This window comes from Python bivittatus, unplaced genomic scaffold (assembly GCF_059951505.1).
Source record: "Python bivittatus isolate LINGU-HERP-01145 unplaced genomic scaffold, Pbiv_v1 ctg000810_np1212, whole genome shotgun sequence".
Lineage (NCBI taxonomy): Eukaryota > Metazoa > Chordata > Lepidosauria > Squamata > Pythonidae > Python > Python bivittatus.
The window spans coordinates 2,716,145-2,735,132 of NW_028277111.1; the positions used below are offsets into that span (position 1 = coordinate 2,716,145).

Consider the following 18,988-nt stretch of genomic DNA (forward strand, 5'->3'; position numbering starts at 1 on the left):
TCTCTCCCCATGTGGGGAGTCTGCAGCCCCAAAGTTGTGCTACAAAGAGGGTAGAAAAGACAGGAGGGTTAGTTTGAGAGGAAGCCAAGACGAGAAATCCCAGGGTCCAGGCTGGAGGACCAGTGCTGATCATCAAGCAAAGAACAGAATCAGCAGCCTCAGTGGAGAGAAATCAGCTGGGTGGGTTCCAGTTCTGTCCCAATAAATCCTGGTTTCACCACAGCCACACACAGAGGAAACACATGGAGTGCACATTAGGGGGCCCTTTAAAAACAGCGGGGTGGGGGCTCTCCCTCTTTTCACCACCACCCCCCCTTCTTAAGAGGCAGAATTGCTCCTCCTCATTCAGGAGCAGCTCCTATCAGATCTTTTGTCACTCGCTGGAAAAGAAAGAAAAGAAGGTGGGGAGGTCAGTCCCTTTGCTGGATGGGAAGAGGTGGGGCAACTCTGCTCTTTCTGACCCCAGCTCCCTCTCCCCTTCACACACACATGCACAAATACACCCACAGAGTTTCAACCAAACTGCTTTAACTAAGAGACATAGGAAAGAATTCTTAACATACATACATATATACATACATATATACATATATACATATATCCACACAGAGCAACATTCCACCAATTCTACAGCCACAGGGTGCAGCTGAGGTGAGGATACAGATGGCTCCAAAGTTTCTTTCTCCAGTCACTTCATACTTTGAGAGCCTTGTGGTGGCAGAACAAGAGGAGATCCAGCTGGCATCTACCAAAGCTCCTTTTCTCCTAAATCCCTTCTTTGTTCACTACTTTTATGGAGCTTCCTGACCAGATTATGGCCAAGCCTTTCCTTTCCACATGCTTAGAAAAGAGAACAGCTTCTCCATCAGATGGATCTTCCACCCAGCCAGGTCTTCTCACCTTCTTGAGGGTTCCTTGTACCAGATGTTTCTCCTTGTGGTCTCCAGTCCCAGGGACAGCCTTGCTGTAATGAAAAGGGGACCCACCTCCCCCAACTTAACTCTTGGAAAGAAGAGGAAGATAGCACAACTCTGCAGCTTCATGAGCTGCTTTTCTGTTTGGACACACACAAACACACACACACACCCTTCAACTGATGTTACACTCTGACCCCCGCTCTGAATTGCAGCTAACATGTAAAGAGGACAAACCACTCACTTGATGTTTCCTCGTAGCCTTCTTGATGTTTCTCTGCAAGGACAAAAATCAGTCAAAGCTATATGGAATCCACCAGAGATTATCCAATCTCTCCTTCAGTAGGAGGAAGAGCCCCAGGAGATGTTTTCACAGTTGTTTAGTCACAACCTGTCCTGGAAGCTACTATTTAAGAGACACAGGAAGATCTTCAGACTGCAAAGACCCCACCAGATTTGCTCCAGGAGAGACCTTCTGCCTCTGAGATGGATGGAGGGAAATGGGGAAAGCAGCAGCAGCTGCGAGAGGAGGAAGATTGTCATTGAAATCCTCCTCTGCTGGTCTTTGACCAAAGCCTTTGGAAGGGGCAGAACCACGATGCCTCCTCCCAGCCAAGAAGAAGACAGGACTGTCTGAATCTCAGACTCCGCTGAGCCAAGACTGGAGTCCCAGCAAGAGGCTGACATTTCAGATGCTCCCAAAGAGGGCTGGGAAAACCAGGAAGAAGGAAGCCCAGAAGGAGCTCCCAAAGGGAGAGACTTGGGAGGAATCTCCCCACCTTCCTTCACAACCCCCCAGTAAAGGTAGTTACAGGACACTTACTGCGATACCCCAAGATCCCAGCAATCCCAGCAATCACCAGGACAACAACAGCCACAATGCAGCTGATGATCAGCCCCAGGTTGGATTCTGGAACTGAATTGGGTGAAAGAGCAGTTAATTGAAGGAGAATGCCAAGCAGTCATCCCAAGGAGGGGAGAGCTAACACAGCTAAAAGACTGAGAATTCCCCAAATTAAAAAGTCTAAGGGCTCATCCTCATGTCCCTCTAATTGTGGCATGAAAACGCCTTGCTAACCATGGTTAGAGGACGTGTCCTCATGATGCTGCCTTCGTCTCACACCAGCCCAGCCGAAGGCAGCTGACGTGCATCTTTAGCTGTTCGGCTCAAAAGCAGCAGTTTTCAGTCTTGTGACTCTCAGGAATTTACTCTCAGAAATAAAAGCATCAACAACACAATAATATAAACTAAATTAATGAAACCATAAAAACGTTTTTCTTCTCTTTTTTTATAGGGTGTCCTGATTTGTCATGACTCTGGCTGTAATTGGGCAGCTATCTTTTTTCTTAAGCTTGAATATTGGCTTTTTACTATTTAAAGTAAAAGGGTTCATATCACCTATCTTTTTTTTCTTTTAAGTACAGTGGGGCAAAAAAGTATTTAGTCAGCCACCAATTGTGCAAGTTCTCCCACTTAAAAAGATGAGAGAGGCCTGTAATTTTCATCATAGGTATACCTCAACTATGAGAGACAAAATGAGGGAAAAAATCCAGAAAAACACATTGTCTGATTTTTAAAGAATGTATTTGCAAATCATGGTGGAAAATAAGTATTTGGTCAATATCAAAAGTTCATCTCAATACTTTGTTATATATCCTTTGTTGGCAATGACAGAGGTCAAACATTTTCTGTAAGTCTTCACAAGGTTTTCACACACTGTTGCTGGTATTTTGGCCCATTCCTCCATGCAGATCTCCTCTAGAGCAGTGATGTTTTGGGGCTGTCGCTGGGCAACACGGACTTTCAACTCCCTCCAAAGGTTTTCCATGGGGTTGAGATCTGGAGACTGGCTAGGCCACTCCAGGACCTTGAAATGCTTCTTACGAAGCCACTCCTTCGTTGCCCGGGCAGTGTGTTTGGGATCATTGTCATGCTGAAAGACCCAGCCACGTTTCATCTTCAGTGCCCTTGCTGATGGAAGGAGGTGTTCACTCAAAATCTCACGATACATGGCCCCATTCATTCATTCCTTTACACGGATCAGTCGTCCTGGTCCCTTTGCAGAAAAACAGCCCCAAAGCATAATGTTTCCACCCCCATGCTTCACAGTAGGTATGGTGTTCTTTGGATGCAACTCAGCATTCTCTCTTCTCCAAACACGACGAGTTGAGTTTAGACCAAAACGTTCTACTTTGGTTTCATCTGACCATATGACATTCTCCCAAGCCTCTTCTGGATCATCCAAATGCCCTCTAGCAAACTTCAGACGGGCCGAGACATGTACTGGCTTAAGCAGGGGGACATGTCTGGCACTGCAGGATTTGAGTCCCTGGCAGCATAGTGTGTTACTGATGGTAGCCTTTGTTACTTTGGTCCCAGCTCTCTGCAGGTCATTCACTAGGTCCCCCGGTGTGGTTCTGGGATTTTTGCTCACCGTTCTTGTGATCATTTTGACCCCACGGGGTGAGATCTTGCATGGAGCCCCAGATCGAGGGAGATTATCAGTGGTCTTGTATGTCTCCATTTTCTAATTATTGCTCCCACAGTTGATTTCTTCACACCAAGCTGCTTGCCGATTGAAGATTCAGTCTTCCCGGCCTGGTGCAGGTCTACAATTTTGTTTCTGGTGTCCTTCAACAGCTCTTTGGTCTTGGCCATAGTGAAGTTTGGAGTGTGACTGTTTGAGGTTGTGGACAGGCATCTTTTATACTGATAACAAGGTCAAACAGGTGCCATTACTACAGGTAACGAGTGGAGGACAGAGGAGCCTCTTAAAGAAGTAGTTACAGGTCTGTGAGAGCCAGACATCTTGCTTGTTTGTAGGTGACCAAATACTTATTTTCCACCATGATTTGCAAATAAATTCTTTAAAAATCAGACAATGTGATTTTCTGGATTTTTTCCCCCATTTTGTCTCTCATAGTTGAGGTATACCTATGATGAAAATTACAGGCCTCTCTCATCTTTTTAAGTGGGAGAACTTGCACAATTGGTGGCTGACTAAATACTTTTTTGCCCCACTGTATACAGTTTCATTTTGTTCCTCTCTTGTAAGATTGGTCTCTCCTCCAAAGGAGAAGAAAGGAGTGAATCCTCACTTCTACACTCTGTCATCTGGCCAGGGAGTGGCATGATAGAAATTGTTTCCGCCTTTGCGTTTGGAGCTTTTAACTGCCAGGAAGGCAGCCCAGGATGTGGGAACCCTCTTGCCTCACACACACCCCGGGGTTGTGGGGGAGGACCCCGGGAAGGCCTTTCTGTAATTTAAATCCATGCCCTGCATTCAGGAATGAGGGACGAGAGATCTTGTCCTCCGTCTCTGTGACAGCCTTCCGCTTGTTCGAAAAATGCTGTCACACACCCCAGCACCCTCTTCTCAAGACTAAACATGCTGAGCTCCTTCTCTTCATCTACAGAGGATTCGGTTTCTATCCCCGATCAGCCTTGTTGCTCTACTGGGAACCTTTTCCAATTGCTCGGAATCTGTATTGATGGGTGTTGCCCAGAACACATGTAAGGAAATTACCCTCAGAGTTGTTGGACATTTGCAAGTTGTACACCTTTAACAGTATTAACCATAGTGATTGTTTCTGGCTATGAACTATTAGAATCAGCTGGCAAACTCTGTATAAGAGAAGTATCCTTCCTCTTACTTGTTCTGCTGCTTTCCTGATTTTACCTTTTTATGCTCACTGCTTTTACCCTGCTGTCTGGTATATATTTTGTATTGTATTATTTATATTCTTTGTTGTTACTTAAATATTGTTGAGGATGTATTTTATATTTAAGGTTATCTTTTGTATATTTTAAGTAGATATAAAGGTTGATATTATATACCTTGTCTCCTCTTAATCTCATTACCCGACAAATTGGTAGCAGACGATGGTTGGGCTTGAGAAGCCAATAAACCTCTTTAAGAGGAGACAAGGAAGTTATTATTAAGTTTGGCGTTTTTCCTTTTGATCCAGACAGCAAAGCAAAGAGCCTTTTTTTTTTCTTTTTAACGGTAAGAAATTTTTAAAGAGATAACTTGTTTTATACAAGTGTTTTATTGATAGTAAATATTTTAAACTAAAGGAGAATTTAGCAGAGGAGATTGCACAGAGTAATTTTAAAGTGTCTGTAACCTTAGGCACTTTAACAGATGGAGCTACTACATCTACTCAAGATTTCCAACAGGGTGTAAGTAATAACAGTGTATTTGTAATTCCAAAGTTAAATAGGAATAACTTTCAAATGTGGGATGCAAGGTGAAGAGTTTCCCTTCAAGTACAGGACTGTTTAGACATTGTAGATAAAGATATGCCTGAAAGCCAATTAGAGCAAAAGAACTATAAAATGAGAGAAGCAAAAGTCTTAATGATATTATATGCCTGTATAGAAGACTATGAAAGTCCATTAGTAACTAAATATAGAACAGCTAAAGGTTTATATAATACCCTTAAGGGAAAATATTTCATTAGATCAGATAAGAATGTGATATTTTTGAAAGAAAGATTGTATAGTATGAGGATGAAAGAAGGAACTAGTATTGATAAGCACTTAGATGAAATGTTAAAGCTTGTTTCAGAGCTTCAGTCTGCAGGAGCAGAGATATCTGAGTTTCACACCTGTATATTACTTAGCTTAGCACAATCCTTTGCAAACCAAAAGGCTATGCTTGAGTCTATTGCAAAAGTGGATTTAGATTATACAATTGCTTATTTGAGAGACTCTGGCCTTAAAAAGGTAATGGATAACACACCTGGAGAAATGTCAGTATTAAGAACAAGACCTGATCTTAAGGAAAGGAGATGTTATGTGTGCTTGAAGATTGGGAATATTGCTAAGTATTGTAGGTTTAAAGGGGTAGAAGGTCAAAAGTCCAGAGGAGTAAATGTTCCTACAGAAAGAATGTCTTTTAGTAAACAAGGACATTTTAATAGCCACAGAGACTTTAAACCATTAAATGGTAGACCAAATAAGAGATATAATCAAAGGTTTAATAATGGTATAAATGCTTGCAATGATGATCAAGTGTTTCAAATATCTGATTGTCAAGGTGTAAATGATAGAAGGCATTTTCTCCTTGATAGTGGTAGTTTTATCCATATTTGCCGGTTTAGAGAAAGTTTCAGTGAACTTGATACAGAAAATAGACCAGAGAGATTGCAAGCAAATCAACAAAGGCTAAATGTTCTTGGAATTGGAACTGTGCCTTTAAGAGTTTTTACTTCTACAGGTGAGGTAGTAAACCTTACATTAACAAATGGTGCTTTTGTTCCTGAAGCCTCAAATAATCTGCTTGGTACTAAAAGGATCCTGAAGAATGGTTACACTGTAATACTGAAGGGGGGGGGTTGTCTTTGCAGCCTCGCTAGAAAGAGACCATTAGCTCAAAGCGGGAGGGACACTTACGCAGGAAACCTTGAGGGTGTTCAGGGAAGGGTCTACAGTTAAACTGGTTCAACCTGCCTTGTGTACCTTGAGGGTCTCCAGGAAAAGGCCTACAGCTAAACCGGTTCAAACTGCTATTCAAATTGCTGTTCAAACTGCTTTGTCCCTGTAAACGATAAAAACTCAGCTTGCATTTCCGGTGGGGTGGCAAAACCCTGGCATAGTTGCTGCCTATGCGTTGGGTTATTGAGCACCCAGCTTCCTTTACTCGGCCGAATAAAAAGCTGTTTCTTTCTAAGAGCCTCCTCCTGAATTCTTGGCATTGGATTTCTCTGGGATTCAGGGTTGCAGACCTTACAATACTTAAATCTAATACAGGAAACATTATTAATGATAGGACTGGTCTGGTGCTTAAAGTTGATGAAAAGGATGGATTTCATTATATCATTGATGTTAATGATAATATTATAATAAATGAGGGGAGGCCTATATGTCAAACTAGGCAAAATATCTGTGATCATAAAACTTGTCTTTATTCATGGCATGTGAAGTTAGCTGATAGGAATATGCAAAGTATCGAAAAATTATTGACAAAGTGGAATTAATGCTGTTAAATGTGATACAGCAAAAGAAAGGTGCGAAATCTGTATAAAAGCAAAGGGGACGGCTCCTAGTTATTCAGGACAATCCAATGTACAGGATAAGGATTTTCTGGAAGAGGTTTATTCGGACCTAGTGGGTCCTATGCCATTATCTGCAGGCAAGAACAGATATTTTCTTACTTTTACTGAATTTAAAAGCAGATATACTTATGTATATATACCTAGAAACAAGGATGAGACCCTTGAAAGGTTTAAATGCTATGTAGCCGCAATTAAGAACCGATTTGGTAAGGCACCTTTAACACTACGTACTGATGGAGGTGGAGAATATTGTCATGCAGATCTTAAGAGCTTTATGGAACAGGAGGGCATAGAACGTAAAGTAACCATATCTTACTCTCCACAACAGAATGGATGTTCTGAGAAGTTGCATCGAATGTTACAGGAGACGTCTAGATCTATGTTGATGCAAGCTGGACTACCTGACTCTTTATGGGCTGAAGCGATAGTTACAGCAGCTTATTTGCACAACAGAATTCCTAGTAAAGTGACAGGTAAAACACCTTTTGAACTATGGTTTGGAAAGAAACCAAGTTTAAAGCAGATAAAAACCTTTGGTGCTAAAGCATATTCTTACGTTCCAAAAGAAAAAAGGGGGAAGCTTGATCCACGAGCTGAAATTGGAATCATTGTTGGATATCCTCCTGGGAGGAAAGGGTATAGAGTCTTTGATCCTAAACTCTTGAAGCGAACTGTTGCAATGTTGTATATGTGGATGAGAGAAGTATAATGCAAAAGACAGTTGAGGCTATATTAACAACTGATTTACAGAGCATAGATACTGTTCCACAAGAATTGGTCACTGGGGTACCCATAGAGACCATTGATCAATCTTTGGGAGTCCATCTTTGGGAGATGCTGTTATAACAGAAGGGGAAGTAAGAATTAAACCATGTGAAACTGAACAAACAACTAATGTAAGACGATCAGATAGAAGTAATAAAGGTAAACCTCCAGAAAGGTATGGATTTTGTGAGAATTTGCAAGAACCAGCAAATTGGGAAGAAATTAGTAAGTTACCTATTTTAGAAAGAGAAAAATGGATAGAAGCTATGGAGGAGGAATATCAGTCTTTACAACAAAATCATGTTTGGACTCTTACTGAATTACCTCCTAACAGACAGGCCATTGGAAATAAATGGGTATATAAAATCAAATATAATTCAGATGGAGGTATAGATAAATATAAGGCACGTTTGGTTGCGAAAGGTTTTTCCCAGAGATATGGAGTTGACTATTTTGATACATTTGTACCAGTGGTTAATTACACAACATTTAGGACATTTCTTAATGTTGCTTGTTCAAGAAATATGTTTGTAGAACATCTAGATGTTAAAACAGCTTTTCTTAATGGAGATCTTTCAGAAGAAATTTATATGGTGCAGCCTGAAGGATTTCAAAAAATTGGACAAGAAAATCTTGTTTGTAAACTTAATAAGAGTCTTTATGGGCTTCAACAATCAGCCAAAAGCTGGTATGATAAGTTAACAGACCTTTTATATCATCAAGGATTTAAGCAAGGAAAGGCTGATCCCTGCTTATATATGAGATTCAAGAATGGACAGTATCAATATATCCTGACCTATGTAGATGACTTATTAATATGTTGTCAACACAAGAAGGATGTTAATGAAATACCTAATGAATTAAAGACTGAAATAGAAATTAACTTGGGGAAGTAAAATATTATCTAGGAATGGAAATTGAAAAACTTAATGATGGAAGTTTTCTCTTAAGTCAAAAGCAGAAGATCATGGACTTTATAGAATCTGTTGGCATGAAAAATTGTAAACCTGTAAGTACTCCATTAGAATCAACCTATTTAAAGTTGAAGGATGGACAGTTATTTACAAATCATGGTAAATACCAAGAAGCTATAGGTAAACTCCTTTATTTGAGTAAAACCACGAGACCTGATATTGCAGCAGCTGTTAATATTTTAAGTAGAAAAGTGAGTTCACCAAACCATCATGATTGGAATGCTGTAAAGAGAGTGGCAAGATACTTGAAAGGAACAGAGGACTTAACATTAAAGGTATCATCTTGTGAAAATCCTAGATTAGTTGCATACATGGATGCTAGCTGGGGAGAAGAGTCAATGGAATACAAGTCAACTAGTGGATATCTGTTTTACTTTGGAAATAATCTTGTTGATTGGACTAGTAGGAAACAGACTGTTGTGGCTCAATCCTCAGCGGAAGCAGAATGTATATCAGCAGCGAATGCATGCAACAATTTGGAATGGATTCTTCACTTATTAAAGGACTTCGGTATTAATGAAGCTACACCAGTTGTGATGTTTGAAGACAACCAAGCCTGTATTACTATATGTAAAGGAGAAAGTATCAATGCGAGAAGTAGAGCAATTGGATTAAGGTGTCAATCTGTAAAGGATTTATATCAGAAAGGACTAATAGATATTATATATTGTCCTACAGATGAAATGGTCGCTGACATTTTAACTAAGCCATTAACAAGAGAAAGATTTGTACATTTTTGTGAAATGTTGAACATGTTTAATCCTGGTTAATAATGATTATGGTGATAAGATCTTGAGAAAGGGGTGTTGGACATTTGCGAGATCTACACCTTTAACAGTATTAACCATAGTGATTGTTTTTGGCTGTGAACTATTAGAATCAGCTGGCAAACTCTGTATAAGAGAAGTATCCTTCCTCTTACTTGTTCTGCTGCTTTCCTGATTTTACCTTTTTATGCTCACTGCTTTTACCTGCTGTCTGGTATATATTTTGTATTGTATTATTTATATTCTTTGTTGTTACTTATATATTGTTGAGGATGTATTTTATTTAAGTTTACCTTTTGTATATTTTAAGTAGATATAAAGGTTGATATTATATACCTTGTCTCCTCTTAATCTCATTATCCAACAAGAATTTGGAAGTTATATTTGATTTGATGTAGCCTGAACTTGCACATGGCTTCTTTCAAGGTACTTCGTGCTTCTGGCTCATATTCAGTCTCCAATCAATCCCTATTACAAAATCTTTTTAGCAAGCCAAGGATTCCCCACCTAATACCCGGACCTTTGATTTTTGTTTCCTAAGCGAGGAACATTGTACTTAGAATCATACACTGGAAGGAACCTAAGAGGTCAACTAGTCTAACCGCCTGCTTAGTGCAGGATCTTTACTATCTCATTTGAGATTTCCCATCCTTCCTGGACACTGTTTCGTTTCAAGTCTCTTTTCCATTTCATTCTGTGACTCTCAGCCCATTCTGAATTTTACTTCTTTCTTTGACGATATCTCCTCACTCAGCCAGTTTCAGATGCTCTGCCAATCTGATAACTCCTTGTTCTACCTATTCTTCCAAGTCATTAAAGAGAATATTGAATAGAGGACACAGGGCTGATTCTTCTGGCACCCCATCTGACATCTTCAACCTGATGAGGAACCATCAATGGACACTCCTTGAGGAAGATGTTCCAGCCAGCTGTGGATCCCCTTCACTGTGAGACCATCCAACCTCCTTTAATTCATGGAAGAGGCCCCTGACTGTGTCCAGATGGAGCTTTTACCAGACAAAATGCCTGATTTACCATTAAAAATTAATTTCATGTAACATCCAGATGATCTTGTCATCCTTTAGAGATCACTTAATCTGTTTTCTATTTCATTCTTATCAACAAATAAAAGAATAAAAACTTTAAATTCCTCTTGCACAAAACTCGCAACCCTCACTGAATAGCAGCCATGGGGCTTGTGATTTGATGCTTGGTAAAGAAACCAAAGGAGTATTTTATTGTACCTGGAATATCAGCATAAAAATAAAATTTGACCATTTTTTGTATAATTGTGATGCTATCATCAATAAAAGACTGGTATTCTGTAGTTTTGGAAGTCCAGGGTAAAAAAAGTCAGTGGAAGTTATGAGAATACACAGAGTTGTTTGACACAAGGCTTTTTCCTTTGGTTTTAGGCTGAGCCTCAGGAATCCCAATCGATCACTGATCATAAAATAACATCTGCACTTCTTTCGTAGAGTAGCAATACACCTCTGTTTTGTTCTTTACAGGAGGAAAGCCGTGTTCATCTACGATGGCAAAAAATCAGACTGACAGCCCCTTTTCTGAGGACTGATGCACTGGTCCAGCCACTCTATGCATTTCCTGAAGGAAAATTTGCTGTTCATAAATTTTAATACAATTTGGTACTCAGAAAAGGGGCTACCCAACTCCTCCTGACTTTTTTACTTGAGGAATTCTAAATAAAAGGAAACCTGTTTTGGGGCTCAGCATAACTCCTCCTGCTCTGCTGGAGGCAGCAAACGGGCGGGTCAGAGGCTAAGGGAGGATCTGGGAGCATTTCCTCAGGATGGGACAAGCATTGGGGTGGGACTCCGCTGCTTCCTTTCAAGAACCGGAAGCCGATTCTACGGACTGTTCCCTGCAGGTCCACAAACTTCAAACATGGGAAAAACCACTGGATTAAAGCTCAAGGGTGCTCACATCTGGACACAGCTGGGGTGAAATTTCTCTCCCACAATCCTCCACCCTGAAAAAGAGCCCAGCCTCTCCCTCTCTGCAGCCTCTCACCCTTCAAGGCCACATCCACAGCCTCCCGCAGGCTGTCGTGCTCCACGTGGCACCGATAGTAGTCCCTCTCCTGGGCATTGATCCGGATGCTGAGCCAGTAGTGGTAGGTCCCATCTGCATTGGGGGCCACAGACCCACGGAAGGAGTCCTGCAGCCAGACCTCCCCGTCCCTCCTCCAGGAGGCATCGATCTCCTTGGGGTAGAAGCCATCCACGCGGCAGACGTGAGTTTCCGTCCCATCGTCGGCCTCCGTCCTGCTGCTCACCGTCACCACTGGGGCCTCTGCAGAAACGGCACCCCCGGAATTAACTCTGAGCCCCTCCAGAGCCCGGAAGGGGGACGAGAAATTTGACGGGCAGGAAAGGCTCCCAATACTTAGTTTTAATGCAGGGATTTAACACTCCACACCTGCAGCATCTCCAAGAGTTTTGGGAAATGCTCCAAATCTGGAAAAGGCTCAACCACAAGGAATCCTGATTTTGAGTCCTTCCCAGTGACTCAGTCTGAAGAATCTCTGCCAGCAAATTGAGGGTCCGAGGAAAGTCCACACGGGCTGCTTTGAACTGACTGATCTTGGGCTGCTCCCTTCAGGGGAGGGTACCGGAGCTGCTCTTTTAAGTTCCCTTTCAAAAGAACAACACAGAAGTTTCTCCCTACTTTTTGGCTCCTCTTCCGCTCCCCCAAACCTTGGGCTCCTCCAGGCCCCTTTCAAGGGACACCAAAACCTCCAGAGGAGGAGAGCCGGGGGTGGGGGGTGCAAGGGAGGGAGGGAGCCCCCTGTGGGATGGGGAGGGAAGGACAGTTGCTGGGAGGAAGTCAAGGCCGCGCATCACACTTGGCCACACTTTGGCTAATGGTGGCTTCCCTGAAGAACCCCAAGTGGCCCTGTTGCCTCCTCGTGGGCTGTGCACAGGACACCCCAAGTGCTTTTGCTGCCTGACCCACACAGACACCCGCCAAGCCCTCGATTCTGGCCAGCCACACCTATGGCTTGGGAGGGCAAAGGCTGCGGTTCCTGGTCCATGTAATGGCTGCCTGGCAATGGGAACTAAGCAGGGCTTCCCGCGTCCTGGAGAGGCAGGAAGGGGAGGAGGGGGATTCCCTCCCGGGCATCCAGGCTGCAGACCAGGGACCCAAAGGGGGCCGAATGTGTGCAAGAAATCCGGCCATAAAGGAGGAAAGTGCAGCCTGGGCCCAGATGCTCACCTGTCCTTAGCAGCATCTCCTTCCCGTAGGACAGGTACTTCTCCAGCCACTCAATGCATTCCTCTTCCAGGTAGATCTTCCATCCCTGATTATATCCTGGAATCGCATCCCATTTCTTCTTGGTGATCTCGCCCTGGGGGTTGGCAGCCACCCAGGTGAGGGTCTCCTTGTCAAAGGTGATGAAAGTCCTCCCATCGTATCCATAGCGAGAAAACCCTCCTTTGCTCCCGTCTTCCCTGAGCTCACAGCCGCACATCCACTGCCAGGTGTGAAGGCCTGAAGGAGGGAGAGGAAGATGGTTTGGGGAGTCCTCAGGAGAGAGAGAGACCCCTCCCTGCAGGGACTTTGACGGAGGAGGGAGAGAGCGAGAAAAGGGATGAATAATGGTTGGAAAATGAAAGAAATACATTTTCCCCCATGAAGCTCCTCATTCTGCCGCCAAATTGGACCTTGAGGGTCTCCAGACCCAGCTGCCCCCCACTTGAAATCCTCCCCGGTTTCCCTCCATCTTCTCCCTCCCCCAAAGTCTTGTGGGCAAAAGGCAAAACAAGCAGCGCCATCTTGGCCTTGGACAGAGCCCAAAGTCCTCCGTCTGGAGGCTCAACACAGAGACAAAAGGCCAGAAGGGGGGCAAGAGGCAGAGGGGACCCCCAACCCCCATGCCAAGCCCCCCAAGAGAGACTCCTCAGAAGCTTTTTCCTCAGGAAAAGCCCCATTCCTCCTCCCCCACATCTGCCTTGGGGTCCCCTGATCAGACCCCCATTGAGATTTTTGCATTCGCACATCATGAGGATGGGGGCTCTGGTTCCCCCTCTAAAAAGTATAGAGAGTCCAGTCCCCACAACCTCCTTTTGCTTGAGAGAAGCCAACTGAGGGGCCCTTCCCCAGTTCTTCTGCTCCCCAAAGGAATAGGGGATGGCAAGGGGTTCCCTGGCCTCTGTCCCTCCATCCATTGCCCCCAAAAGGGGGAAACTCCTGGCTCATAAGGAAAAGGGTCTAGGGCCCATATGGGCTTGGCCCCCTGAAAATGGCCCCTGTTGCTCTCTCAGGGGCCCTCCATGTCTGCGTGGTTGCCCCCAAACCCTCCAAGAAGGGGAACCAACACCCCCATTTCTTCACTAGTGTTCAAGGGAAAGAAAGTCCCCCCAATTGCCCCCTTTCTCCCCTCCCTCGATGTCAGCCTGGGTCCCTGCATCTCTCCCGGGATGGAGCCCTGCCCTCTAGCAGGAGCCTCGCCAGTGTAAAGATCGCTGCACTCAGCGCTGAATAAAGACTCCTTGAGACACAGGCTCGTACGAAAGCAGTTTACTTGGGTGTAATGCGTAGCGGTTACAGACAAAGCCAGGATTGGCTTGGCGCGGTTACATACAGCGGTTTTATAGGGTTCCCCCCTTGACCAGGAGTTACCCTCGTGCCCGCCCTTTACCCCGGTCCCCTGGGTCAGTGGGGTTCTTCACCTCGCCTTAATGGCAGATCCAGCCGGGTTTCTTTGTCTCCCCACTGCCGCCCTTTGTGTGTGTGATCGCTGCGTTCGCTGGGCTTTCTCCTGCGGGCCAAGCCGGGGCTCCTTGATTGCTGACCGGTCGCTGCTGAATTGCGGCGCTTCCCAGCGGTTGCGATTGGCGGTGCCCGGGGCCTTCGGGGGAAGCCGGCTTTGTTACGGAGCCTCCGTTCCTGCCCTGAGTCAATGGCCGCCACCTGCCGGCCACTGACTTGCGGTTCGTCCCGTCCCCCTTCCCTGGCCGCCTGCGCCTGAGGCAGTGAAACTGACTAGGGGTGGTGAAACTGAACAGTGGCGTTGGCTGTGCCATGCCGTGCCAGCTGAATCTGACAAGTTTTATGATTTCGGGACTCAGATCTAAGCGGGAAGCTGAGAATCGGGTTCAAGAAAGAGCGACTGGAGTGACTCCGCTTCCTCGGCTGGGAGACCAGCTGCAGAAGGAGCTTCGGACCAAAAATGGCCGGATGGAGCCCAGTCATGGAAACGTTCAATGCAGGGGAAAATTTCTTAAATTAATAAAGGGTTTGGTTTTACAGTTGAAATATTTGATATCTGCTTATTTTATATAACGTTCTTATAGAATTATTCCTTATTTCTAGGTCTGTATAACGAGACTATTTCTGTGTCTTATAGGACTCATTTATGAATCTGTCCGTTATTTATTCCTTTGCTTCTTTTTAAAGACCACCCCTTCCTTCAGGTGCTCGGGGCAGCACACAGAGTGCACCTTCCTCCCCACCACAACAACCGTGTGAGGTAGGTTGGGATCGAAAGGTGGCACTGCCCCAAAGCCCCCCAGGGGGCTCACACAACTTTTCCCTCCAGGCTTCTACTGCAGGCCCCCCCTTGAACTTCTGCACCTCCACCCTCTGCATCTCTCCCTCGGCTGGGTCTTCTTTGCCTGCGTCTTCATGGGAGGCAAACTGGGGGAGTCCCTGAGCCTTTGCTCTGTTCTCGGGAGGGGAACCAGCTGAGCTGAGCCTCAGAGCAGTAACAAGAGAAGCAGCGCTGGGCCTTATGGACAAACTCAGCCTCAGCAAATGACCAGGCCTGGATGAGATCCACCCGAGGTTAGGAAGGAGCTCAGAGCTGAGATTGTGGACTTTCTTATCAAAATAGGCAACCTGCAGAGCCTCCAGAGTTAAGGACTGGAAGGTGGCCAATGTAATTCCAGTTTTTAAGGGGCTCATGTGGAGATCCAGGACTCCTGTGTGCTTAACATCTGTTCTGGGGAAGATAGTGGACACTGCTATTAAAGATAGGATTACCAATCATCTGGAAACCCAGGTCTTGTTCAAGGATACCCAACATGGCTACACTAGAGGAAGATCTTGTCTAACCTGCTAGAGTTTTTGAGGGTGGTAATAAACATGTGGATAAGGCCGAGCCACTAGACATCACCTACTCCGATTTTCAAAAAGTCTTCGATAAAGTCCCTTGGCATGGATTTCTCGGCCATGGAATAAAAGGGCAGGCCCTGTTGTGGATTGTTCAAGTTTCTCTCCTAGGACCGCTTCTTTTTAATAGATTTCTAAATGATCTGGAACAGGGCATGACTCATGGAATTCGCTGATGGCACTAAAGGGTTCAGAGTGGTAAAAACCTTAAGGGACCGTGAAGAGCTCCAAAGGTTCTCTGCCCATTCGGGGAGTGGGCATCAAAACGGTAGAGGTCAGCCAATGTGACGCACGCTGGGCCAAAAATCCTAACTCCTGATAGAAGCTAATGGGATCAGAGCTGGCTGGGACAAATGAGGAAAGAGAACTTGGAATTAACGGAAACAGTTCAATGAAGGTGTCAACACAGTGTGGATCCACTGTGAAAAAGGCCAACAGTATGTCAGGGATGATAAAAAAGGCATTGAAAACAGAGAGGCTAATATCATAATGCCCTTATAGAAATCAAGAACATGACCACATCTGGAATATTGTCTGCAGTTCTGGTCACCACAGCTCAGAGGAGGATCCAAGGGAGATGGAGAAGGGTTGGAGGAGGGTGACTCAGATGATGAAAGGGGTGAAGCAGCTTCCCTGTGAGGAAAGGTTGTGGCATTTGGGGCTCTTTAGCCTCGAAAGGAGGCAAACAAGAGGGGACCTGACTGAGGCATACAAAACCACGCATGGTGTGGATCAAATGGACAAGGAGAAGCTTCTTCCCCCTTCCCCAAAGACCTGAACCAGAGGTTACCCAATTAAATTGAATCCTGGAAGAATCAGGACAAACGTTTTGGCATTTCCTATCACAAGGACTGGCAATGGCTACCAGCTGGGCTGCTTCAAAAGAAGGTTGGACCAATTCATACAAGTCGAGGGGATCCATGGCTCTTAGCCGTCATGGCAGTGGGTCTGGCTCTGAAGGCCATCTGCTGGGAGGCCAGTGGGCTTCCTGGTGCGGCTGGTGGACCACTGGGGGAACAGACTGCTGGACTAGAGGAGCCAGGGGTCCGATCCAGCAGGGCACTGCTGAGGTTCTTCTGTCCTCCACTTTGACAGACTCAGGACTGCGCCACGAGTCTTCTGGGCTTCCCTCCGACCGCCACCAGGGGGAGCTCTGGCTGCTCTCTGGGTCTCTGAGAGGCCAGAGGGGACCTGGAAGGGATTTGGGGAGACCCTCCCGGGAGCAGGGGCAGAACTAGCAAAGCTCTCGTGTCTGCCTGGGGGGTGGGGGTAAAAAAAGGGCAGGAGTGGGGCAGCAGGTCCTTGTAAGGACAGAGAAAACGGCTTATGCTCGTGCAGAAGATTTATCTCAGCAAAAAACAGTCTACAGTTACACACACATTTGCTCACAGCCCTCCCATAAATAAGACTCCTTTAAACTGAATCTTGTGCCCCCAAAGATGTCGGGGGGGGGCTGCCGAGGAAGGGCTTCCCCCCTTAAGGGCAGCCCCACCGAGAGGACAGTGCAGGAGTCCAGCCCTGGTGCACCATGGGTGGGAAGACACAGCAGTCCAACCGGCTCAGGAAGGGCCCAAATGGGGGGGGGTCTCTTCCTTTTCTCTCCTCCCCTCACAAAATGGGAAGGTCCTGTGCCCCCTCCAAGAGCCCCCACCCCATTTGGCATCCCTGGCCGCTTCTTCCAACTGGAGGAAGAGAAGAGGCTCCTGGCCTTTGGGCCCCACTCGCCCCTCCAAAAAGGGGGCGCCAGAAATGCTTCTCCTTTGAGGGAATGAGCCTGGGGGGGATCTGGTCCCCCCACCTGGATCTGCACTTGATCCCTCATTTCTCTGGGGTGGAAGCAGACAGAAGGACAAGGACCAGCTTCCACCAGGATCTTCTTAGGATCCACCTGCCTTCTGGGGGGGCAGACCTGTTATTCCCTTCTTCCCCCACAGCAGTTGATCAAGCCAGGCTCTCCATCTTTCCCGAGGGAGAATTGGGGGGGGGGGAGAGATTTTGGTCTGTTCTTTACCTTTATATCACTCCTGTGCTATATATTTTTTTTTACTTTAAAAATGTTTTTAGTAACTGTCATCTATGCAGAGAACTTTAGCCACGGGACAAGGATAAAATTATATTAATTTTTTTAAAGCAATAAAAATACTTTAAAATAACCTTTTTAAAAAGTGTGGAAGAGGCCTTTCCCTTCAGAAACACCCCCTTTCTCCCCCCTCCTGCTCCTGGGGGGGAACATGGGGCAGGAGGAGCCACCCGACCCATCACTCACCTTCACTCTGATTGTAGCAAGTCCTCATAGTCTCCAGGTCTGCTCTCAACACCTCCTCAGTGCCACGCACTTTCTGGGTGCTTGTGTCCCAAAACTGGGGGTGCTTCTTCCCCAACTCCTCCACCCAGGAGACTCGAGGCTGCACCTTCCTGCTGTTGCTGTCGTAGTAAATGAAGACTTGATCGTCCACGTACCCCACAACGACAAACTGGGGCAGCCCCTGACTGGGGTCTGACATGGCAGTGTACAAATACTTCACAGAGTGCAAGGTGGAGCCTGGAAGGGACCCAGAGGGGCAGAGTTAGGGGACTTCAGCTGAGGGACCCTGATCCTATGGGGCACAGCAGGCCCCAATCTGAGGGTCTGGGGAGGAAGAAGGAGGAAGAAGAGACCTCGAAGGGGTTGGAGGGCAGAGGAAGAAGGGGAAAGGAAGGGGGAGAAGATGGAAGAGGGACAGGAGGCAGATGGTGGAAAGAGGGAGTGACTGAGAAGCAACGAAGCAGCTTCTGGAGGGCCTGAAGGGTTGGAGGGGAGAGAAGTTGGGGGTGAGAGAGGAAGGGAAGGGGAAGCAGGGCCAAAGGGAGAGCAGGAGCCCCAAACCGTATCTGCCCCCCCAAATTGTTCCCTCCCCCCTTCCAGCAAGGCCTCCCTGAAACCCTCTTCTGGATTGCGGAGATTCTGCCCCAAGGAGACTGCAGTCACCCCACAGAGAGACGGGGGGTTCCACCCACCCCAGAAGCTCAAAAGCATCAGGAAACCCCACCTTGTCACCCCAACTTTCCATTAATGGAAAAAAAAACATTCTCATCTCATGAGGGCCATAATGGATTGCTAATAGGTGTGGATTTTAGGGGAGATTTTATAAAATGGGGGAGGGAAAGGGGGGAAGGAGGGATCTGGATGAGGCCAGAGGCCATGGGACCCTTGGGGGCAAAGCCAAAGTGCTTGCCAAGGAGATGTGGGCAGTCAAAGGGGGGAGCGAAGGGGGCAGGAATGAAGCCACACAGACCCCATGGATCTTCCTGCTCGGCCCTGGCTGGGAGATTCCCCCTCCTGTCCCAGAGTTAAGGCATCTGAGCAGGAATTGGCTTTGAACCCAGGGCCAAA

The 18,988-nt window shown here is 46.0% G+C and overlaps 1 protein-coding gene across 1 annotated transcript; it reads right to left on the reverse strand.

Moving 5' to 3' along the window:
- Window positions 1–1,129: 1,129 nt before the first annotated feature.
- On the reverse strand, window positions 1,130–18,119 carry LOC103054471 (class I histocompatibility antigen, F10 alpha chain-like). The gene is made up of 5 exons (XM_088129318.1): window positions 17,882–18,119; window positions 12,718–12,993; window positions 11,512–11,793; window positions 1,738–1,830; window positions 1,130–1,191 (listed from the first exon to the last, which is right to left on the reverse strand). Exons 1-5 carry the CDS (start codon window positions 18,117–18,119, stop codon window positions 1,130–1,132), a joined length of 951 nt encoding a protein of 316 aa, XP_087985444.1.
- Window positions 18,120–18,988: the final 869 nt, after the last annotated feature.

Bases quoted from the DNA above. Each gene is read 5' to 3' on its own strand.
- LOC103054471 (XM_088129318.1), bottom strand. From the start codon at position 18,119: ATGTCAGACCCCAGTCAGGGGCTGCCCCAGTTTGTCGTTGTGGGGTAC. The intron at 1,831-11,511 runs GTGAGAGGCTGC...CACCCAATTCAG, and splicing joins TGTGGATGTGGCCTTGAAGG to TTCCAGAATCCAACCTGGGG. The intron at 1,192-1,737 runs GTAAGTGTCCTG...TTGTCCTTGCAG, and splicing joins TGGGATCTTGGGGTATCGCA to AGAAACATCAAGAAGGCTAC.